Raw genomic sequence first — 9029 nt, forward strand, 5'->3', positions numbered from 1 at the left:
CGCAGGGCCGGAGCCAGCCCTGGGCGCGCAGCGAATTGGGGGGCGCCGGGCACCAGCCCCTGGCAAATTGGGGGGCACCGGCCCCGGGCACACAGATATTGGGGGGTGCCGGCTTTGGGCACACGGCTCTGGAGAACACTGGCCCCAGGCTTACTGCGAATGGGCGGCCACCTCACTCGTGGCCACACGGCACATAGGGTTGCTGGCCCCAGGCACTTGGCTCATGGGGATGTGTCATATGTACGGCCCCGCCCCCAGGTGCACGAGTGTCCCTGCCCTCTGACACCCAGCAGGCGAATGGCCACGCCCCCTGGCACCCGGCAGCTTCAAATGGTTGGGGACCACTGATCAGACCAAACTGTGTTCTGATAAAACAGCTTCACAAGGTCTGTACCCAAAGCCATCACTTTCCTCTTGGGACTCTAGCACTTGATAACCATTACCAAATCCTGGTTCACTAATATACATCAGCAACAGGGGTAGGGTGTCTTAGAGAACTGCTTCTCCTGCTCCAGCAGCACCTAGTTCTCGCATTATCCCAAAGTACTTCTGGGGCTGTATAGGGAGCCCCTGGGAATAGAGCAGTAAATAAAAGCAGAAATCACGCAGCTAGTGACCTAGATACGTTCCAGATTAAAAATGAAAAACAAGAAAAACCCTTTGTCTAATCCCCCCTCAAAAATAAAACAGCATTCCCAAGCACTAGGTGAAAAGAAACAAATACCAAGTGAAAGCTAATGTGAAAGTAGCTAGTGGGCTAATCCTCTTCATGCCAATGGCATGGGAAAGCAGTTTATATAGATCCAGGAGACTTTTCCAAGTGAAATCCAGGAGATTTCAGTACACGTCCTCGTGCCCCTCACACTGCCAACTGAAAACTTCAGGAGAGTCTGACTGGCAATCAAACAGGGAGGGTAATTCCTGCTCCACATGCTGGAGAAATTCTCCGCAGAAAACACAGGAATATCCGAGGCCCCTAACAGGAGTTGTAGGGAGAGGATAGGGTTCCAATTTTTCTTTAAGAAAAAAATGTTAAACAGTAAACCCTAAAACCAGTCCTCCCAGATAGTGAATTGATCTCATGGGGGAATTCCCCATAGAGAAGATACATGGAAATACCCCCCATAAGCTCACATGTCCATCACTGACTATTACCTCGTAGCCCCCGAGTGCTCAGTGTGACAGACAAGGAAGGCAGGTCACACACACACACACACACACACACACACACACACACTCCATCCCCACCTACACATCCATCTCATGTACGTGCCATCACAGTCAGGCAAGAAGATTTGCAGGGAATGGAAGCGACGCTGGGTTTCTTCAGTCACAAGAGGAGTCTCTGAATCATAGAATCATAGAATAATAGGACTGGAAGGGACCTCAAGAGGTCATTGAGTCCAGCCCCCCGCCCTCAAGGCAGGACCAAGCTCCGTCTACACCATCCCTGACAGATGTCTATCTAACCTGTTCTTAAATATCTCCAGAGAGGGAGATTCCACCACCTCCCTTGGCAATTTATTCCAATATTTGACCACCCTGACAGTTAGGAATTTTTTCCTAATGTCCAATCTAAACCTCCCCTGCTGCACTTTAAGCCCATTACTCCTTGTCCTGTCCTCAGAAACCAAGAGGAACAAATTTTCGCCTTCCTCCTTGTGACACCCTTTTAGATATTTGAAAACCGCTATCATGTCCCCCCTTAATCTTCTTTTTTCCAAACTAAACAAGCCCAGTTCATGAAGCCTGGCTTCATAGGTCATGTTCTCTAAACCTTTAATCATTCTTGTCGCTCTTCTCTGTACCCTTTCCAATTTCTCCACATCTTTCTTGAAATGTGGCGCCCAGAACTGGACACAGTACTCCAGCTGAGGCCTAACTAGTGCAGAGTAGAGCGGCAGAATGACTTCACGAGTTTTGCTTACAACACACCTGTTGATACAACCTAGAATCATATTTGCTTTTTTTGCAACAGCATCACACTGTTGACTCATATTCAACTTGTGGTCCACTATGACCCCTAGATCCCTTTCCGCCATGCTCCTTCCTAGACAGTCGCTTCCCCTCTTGTATGTATGGAACTGATTGTTCCTTCCTAAGTGGAGCACTTTGCATTTCTCTTTATTAAACCTCATCCTGTTTACCTCTGACCATTTCTCTAACTTGCTAAGGTCATTTTGAATTATGTCCCTATCCTCCAAAGAAGTCGCAACCCCACCCAGTTTGGTATCATCTGCAAACTTAATAAGTGTACTCTCTATCCCAATATCTACATCATTGATGAAGATATTGAACAGTACGGGTCCCAAAACAGACCCTTGAGGAACTCTACTTGTTATCCCTTTCCAGCAGGATTTAGAACCGTTAACAACAACGGCTGAATATTGCCTCAGCTCTTTTCCCCATAAAGCCTGTCTCAGACACTGCTGTCACTGTGCTTCCCCTCACCCGTCTCCCTCCTGGAGATGGCGTGCCACTAGTGTTAGCACCACCGACTAGCAATACAAGAGAGGCAGATGATGTGATAGAGAAGCTAGATCCCCTCAGAAATACTGTGCGCCTGACACCTCTGGAAAACTGGCTCCCTCGAGGTGCCCAAGCATTTAGCTATTAAATGTTCGACTTCCTGGTGGGCAGGTCCTTCACCTACAGTGATTTAACTCATACACATTACAGGATCTCTCCAGGCCCCCAATGAGTACGAGGCAGGTATCTCTGCAGGGTCAGACAACCATGCTGGGTACCCTCCAGGACATGCACTACACCAGTGGTCCTCTACCAGACCCCTGGGATCCACCAAGCACTCCCCATGTTGGACTTCCTAGGGCCCAGGGCAGAAAGCCAAAGCCCCACTGCACAGAACTGCAGCCAAAGGCCTGAGACCTTCCACCTGGGGCTGAACTCTGAGCAACTTGGCTTTGCAGGAACCCCTTGTGGTGTGGGGTTCCAGGCAAATTGCCCTGCTTGCTACCCCCTAATGCCAGCCCTGGCTTTATATGCAGAAAAACAGCTCTTGTAGCACTGGTGGGCTGTGGAGTTTTCAAGTATATCAGTGGGGCCTCAGAAAGAAAAAGGTACAGAACCCCCGTACTACACCTGGAGTCCTTAACTCATCGGGAGCGTCTAGGAAATGTGCAGATATGCCAGGCCTGTATGGGTACGTCTAGGCTGCACTCTAAAACTGAAATAAGATACTCAATTTGAGTAGCGCAAATTGTGTATCTATTTCAATTTTATTTCATTTCAAAATTTGGTCGACCTAAATGGCACCAAATTTTGAAACAAAACACTCTTTCGAGACATCCCTTATTCCTCATGAAATGAGGTTTACAGGGATGCCGAAACAGCGCATCCGTTATTTTGAAAATCATTTTGAAATAGCGGATGCGTTCCTTGGACACGGGGTAGCTATATTGGGATACCTCCGGTACCTCAAAATAGCCTTGCAGTCTAGACGTACGCTGTGAGAAGAACTCTACTCTGGTCACTGCTAGGAAATGGCTTCTTGGACATAGACAGCAGACCCTAGGCCAGGGCTGGGCAAGATGCAGCCCAGGAGCCAGATCCGGTACATGGGCTGCATCTGGCCACTTTCTACTTGTATCCTACTGCCCGTGCCACCAAATTTCCAACCGGTGGCTCAGGCAACAGGATCCTATTTAAATGGCTCATGGTCCTGGCACTACCCCAGCTGGAGCTGGGAGCCCTTAAAATAGCTGCAGCAACCCTGGGCAATTGCCAGGCAACATGGTAGCGGTTGGACCAGGAGCCACAAGCCCTTTTCTGTGTTTTTAATTCAAAGCTTTCAGCTCCAGACAACCCTGGGGGGAGGCTGGCCTGTCACCACATACCAAAATTCATTAAGCGGTCCCCCTGTGAAAATTATTATCCACCCCTGCCCTAGGCACTCCCACAAATGGAGCCCTGTGATGCAGATGAGGACTCTGGAAACCTCTATTAAACAGGGTGCCTAGCAATGGACAAACACACGCAGCACTTGTGGGAAATTTGGTGCAGACTGACACTGGAAAATTACAAGACATATGGTACCAAGTGCATATTGCTGCCTCAGTCCACCCACCACCTTCCCAGAAATGCATTTCTTGGGCAAGCATAGCACCTCTAGGAACCAGGCCTGCTGTACATACAGGTGCATACTCACAAAGTGCAAACAAGTTCACTGAGCACCTCTAGGAAACAAAGCTTTCAAGTGCAGATAGGCAGAGAGCAATTCAAAATGCAAGTGACCACGGAGCTTTAAGGCCAATGGAGAACTATGGAGGGACATAAGAGTATAGATAGGGTAGCTGATTGAAGTGGTTAGAGCTACGGAAGCACTTACCTCCACCGTTCTTGTAACATAGGTAAGGGAACCTCCAGACGTTACCCAGGCCAATAATCTCCCCAGCTACAGATAGTACGTATTCCAGTTTGTTGTTCCAATGGCCTCGTTCCAGTGTTTGAGTAGCCTCTTCTTTCTCCTTTTCCATGCCCGGATGAGCAGGTATTGTCTCTCCATTGCTCACTGCCCCAGGAACTCTGTAATCCATCCCACCTTCAAAGGATTGGAATCATTTTTCAGCATTAAGTTTACAATTCATTTAACACATCAGAAATGTATAAGAACATACTGGGTCAAACCAGTGGTCCATTTCACCAAGTATCTTGTCTTCAAACAGTGGCCAATGCCAGAAGCAGCAGAGATAATGAACGGAACAAAGCAAATTATCAAGTGATCCATCTCCCACCATCCAGAGTCAGCTTCTGGCAGTCAGAGGCTTGGTGATACTCGGAGCATGGGGTCGCATCTCTGACCATCTAGGCTAATAGCCACTGACAGACCGATCTTCCACGAACGTCTCTTATGGAACTTAGCTATGCTTTTGGCCTTCACAAATGGATAACTTCATGCCCTGGTAATGAGTTCCACAGGCTGAATGTAGTGTTGCGTGAAGTACTATTTTTCTTATGTTTGTTTTAAACCTGCTGCCTATTAATTTAATCAAATGACCCCTCGTTCTTGTGTTATGTAAAGGCTTATGTAAAGGCTTTATTCACCTGCTCAGTATCTGTCTCAATTTTATTAATGTCTTATCTCCACCCATCCTGTAGTCATCGCTTTTCTTAAAATGGGCAGCCCTCCTCTTTTTAATTTCTCCTTCTACAGAAACTGATCTATACCCCCTCTTTATTTGTGTTGCCCTTCTCTGCACCTTTTCCCATTCTAATGTGTATTTTTTGAGATGGGAAAACCAGGACAGCATGCAGTATTCAAAGTATAAGCACACCATGGATTTATATATTGGCATTGTGATCCCTTTCCTAATGGTTCCTAATATTCTGTTAACTTTTCTAACCATCATTGCACACTGAATGGCAATTTCACAATGGCTCAAAGATCTCATCATTTTGTATGTATAGTTGGGATTATATTTTCCAATATGTACTTACCAACATACAATTTTGCCTATTTTGTTGGCCAGTCACCTAGTTTTGACACTCATTACAATGAGTTTTGGACTTATCTTGAGTAATTTTATATTGTCTGCAAAATCTGCCACCACACCATTTACCCATTTTTCCAGATCATTTATGAATTTGTTTGAATAGTCCCCAGTACAGTTCATTTGGGGACTCCTCAATTTATTTCTCTCTTAGGCTAGAACAGCTGAGGGACACAGACAGACCAACACCACTAGATCTTCTTGTGCCATTCCTTACAATTCCTGTTGGAGAATATACTAAAAGCACCCCATTTTCAATCTCACCAATTTATTTTGGATTAAAGGGGTGAAACCATCATTAGTATTTAAAACTGACTCACTTCCAAACTCTCTAGTTTGTGAAAAAGTATCCTTAAAGTAATAAATGTTTTCTAATATTATTAGTTATGTATATTATGCTAACACCCACAGGCCTTAATCTAGACCAAGGCCACATTGTCCCAGGAGCTGTACAAACCTTGGAGACAAGCTTTGCCAGATTTTTAAAAATGCCTTGAAGATATTTTATGAGTGTTTTTCTATTCCCGTGTTGCCATTTATATGGGTTTTTTCAGTAAGGAAGAAACTGATCCACTCCACAGGGAAGCTGTGAACATAATTATATCCTGAGAGTAACGTTCCATGCATCAAACACCATCACGCGCACAAAGTAAACAAACCGACAAATCCAGGGCAAAGTGTTTCGGCTGTCAGGTGTAGCGATCTTACCAGTGTTACTTGTAGGTAGAGAAGATACAATTTTTCCAGAGAGAAATGGGAATTTTTTTTCCCCCATGCTGACAAGTGCCCCTTTAGGAGAACAAGAATAAGCAGTAAAGTAAGGTTTCGATGAGGGCACAGTGTGAGTTTCCTCTGCAAGACACTGCAGCAGCTCTGCCTCTCAAAATAGCTGCCTCTCTTGGAGAGAGCAGAGTTCTTAGTGATTTAAAGGTGTAGCTTACAGGGAAGGAAAAGGCATAGCAGTTGTGTGAAATTAAGTGTAACATAGGATGGGCAACAGCTGTGAATTCCTCCAAGGCCAGTGCCCCTGCTCCATTCCCTAAACCATTGCCCTACAATGTCTGCTAGGTGAGGTTAGAAATGAATAGCTGTCAGCGGCCCAAAGCCGCTGCTCCTATCCAACAGTGACTCCTGCTAACAGAGGCTGGGACTGCAGTAACTGTGGATTCCTGCAGAGCCGGTGCTCAGGCATTATTTATTAAAGTGCTTCTGCTGGTAGGGAAGCTCACAGCTGTTCTACTCCTAGTTGTTCACTGTCCTGCAAAGTTCCCCCAGAGAGAGTCTTTTACTGAGAGGCTGGGACTGGATTAAGTGTAAAATCCTTCACAGGCAGAGTGTCAGAATACTGCAGTGAAACATTGCTTTGAGGTACAGATTGTACCAGGGTTTTGCTGCAGTAATTCATGGAATATTTGTGCCTATTCCTTCCCAACAAAGAGTACTAACGGCAGCAAAGCTGAGAAGGAGAAGGATGGCTGTGGCTCCTACTTAGGTACTGTGCATAAGCTAGGAGCGCCGAGAACTATTTAAGCAATAGAAAACACATTCCAGCACACAGCTTCTCCCATTGATCTCTCCTGTGCCCCACTGAGGTGCTTGTCAAAGCCACAGCTAATTCTCATGTACAGCCATTTCTTGCAAAGAGCTGAAAAACACAATGGCAACAAATGGTGTTCCCCAAAATAGCTAGAAAAGAGGGGGTTCTACCTCAGCATGCGCCAGAAGGTCTGCTTGTGTATCCACCCACACAGCAGTAAGAAACTCTCCCCGAACATCTGACAATTCCTCAGAATAAGGGAGGGAAAAAGCTTTACACACTAGAAAATTATTAAACAAACAGCAAACTCTGACCTGTTAACTAACGGAGTTGGGGGAAGGAAAGCAGAAGAAAACAGTGAGCCATTTACCTTAAGGAACGAGCTGTCAAGGGTCTGGCTGGAGGGAAATGTGAAAGCAGTAGTGAAAGGTACTGGCTATTTAAAGTGTGGAAGAAAAATTCTGCAGTGGTGCAATTCTACACTTTGCCCAACCCACATTCCTTCCCCCACTCCCCCAGGGCTGGACAACCTACACATGACTGATTTCATGGCCATTGCAAAAGGGGCTCTCTCCCCCCCATTCATGTGTCTTACTTTTTCCTTGGAGTGAGAGGGTACTATCTGACTGCCTTGCTTTGGCTGTCAGTCTCTCCCCCGGTGTGTCTCCTTCTGTCCCTCTGTCTCTGTTTCTCCCCCCTCTAGCTATTTCTCTTCCTCTTTCCCTCTGTTACTCATTTTGTGTCTCTCTTCCCTCCAGTTCAAGGCATAATACATGAAAAATTCACACATGCCTCTCCAGACCATACCAGAGGCAAGTTCAAGTTCCAGGTTGTATCAAACAGGTAAGACCAGAACCTAATTTATAGCGAATTGTCACTGTAGTCACTATAACACAACTTGAAGCCTTCCCTCAGAAGGCTAGTGAATGAGCACAATGCCTGGGCAAACCCCAGTGACTGATGCCTGGATTTACCTCCCAATTATGCAAGCAGAAGTATGGGGAAAATTTTAGATCTCTATTATGAATTATTGCACCATCATTAATTTTACACGCAGGTCCCAACAGCGGGAGTACATTCCACTAATCTCTGCCCCATTCCTATCTCAGACCTGGGAGCGTTTATCTAGGTGTCTCTTCCAACAGCAGGAGACAGGAGTCATTGGTGTCCCTTAAGAGGGAGCCAGCATAGCTCCTGAACTAGTGAATTGCCATAGATCTCACTCTTAATGGGGGACACATTAGGGAAGATCCTGGTGAGAAATACAATCTCACTGTAGGGAGGCGGTTTGGCTTCCCGCTGTCCCAGAAAGGGAAGATCACCTCACTATGCCCTTAGCAGCTAGGGTCAGACTAGTCGGAGAAGCGGAGGAGTGTGGCTTGAACTATAAAGGGCAGAGTTGAGGGCTCAGTTGAAGCCCAGCCACCAGAGGAGACAGACACGCCCTCTAAGCTGCCACACTGGGAGACGGCAGTAGATCAGAAAGAAACTAATGACTATCTTGGACCACCTAGACCACTGGTCAACCTGACCTCTGAGGAAGCAGACAACTGGTCTAGATTGCCCAGACCCCTGGATGACCCAACCCCAGAGGAGCTGCTCATGGTGAAAGAGACACCCCCCTCCCCCAGTGACCAGGACAGCCCCCGACAGCAACAGGATGGGGAGTATGGAGGTGGTCCAGGGATGGTAGACCCCTGTTAGGGTGCAACAGTGACAGGGGCTGTGTCGGTGTATTGCAGCCTGGCTTGGAGGCAAACCACTCAGACTGTTAGGGCTAGGGACAGGTTCCCAACTTTCTAATCCCAGAAAACCAAATGCCCTTGCTCCACTCACCACCCTGTCCTGAGATCTTGCCCCATGATCATTTTCATTACAAGCCCCAAACAGGCATGTTTATTGTTTGGACAGATGTGTTATATTGAGTTCAGGTTTTATTTGTTTCAGGACACTAGAGCTGTCAGCAACCTAGTCCAAAAGGGTAA

General features: G+C 46.6%; 1 protein-coding gene across 4 annotated transcripts in view; it reads right to left on the bottom strand.

The window, feature by feature from the left end:
* The window catches only part of SLC6A13 (solute carrier family 6 member 13), a 64845-nt gene extending 57321 nt beyond the window's left edge, over positions 1-7524 (bottom strand). For 2 of the 4 annotated variants that reach the window (XM_075940907.2, XM_075940898.2), the window contains exons 1-2: positions 6216-6367; positions 4346-4558 (exon numbers count right to left, since the gene is read on the bottom strand). In XM_075940907.2, the coding sequence (XP_075797022.1) occupies positions 4346-4558; positions 6216-6282 (280 nt within the window). In that variant the 5' untranslated portion in view covers positions 6283-6367. Of the gene's footprint in view, positions 1-4345; positions 4559-6215; positions 6368-7214; positions 7290-7414 lie in introns of those variants that run through there. The other 2 variants (XM_006135436.5, XM_006135437.5) reach the window with 2 other exon arrangements.
* Between the last annotated feature and the right edge of the window lie 1505 nt (positions 7525-9029).

This window comes from Pelodiscus sinensis, chromosome 1 (assembly GCF_052426305.1).
Source record: "Pelodiscus sinensis isolate ZL-2025 chromosome 1, ASM5242630v1, whole genome shotgun sequence".
NCBI lineage: Eukaryota > Metazoa > Chordata > Testudines > Trionychidae > Pelodiscus > Pelodiscus sinensis.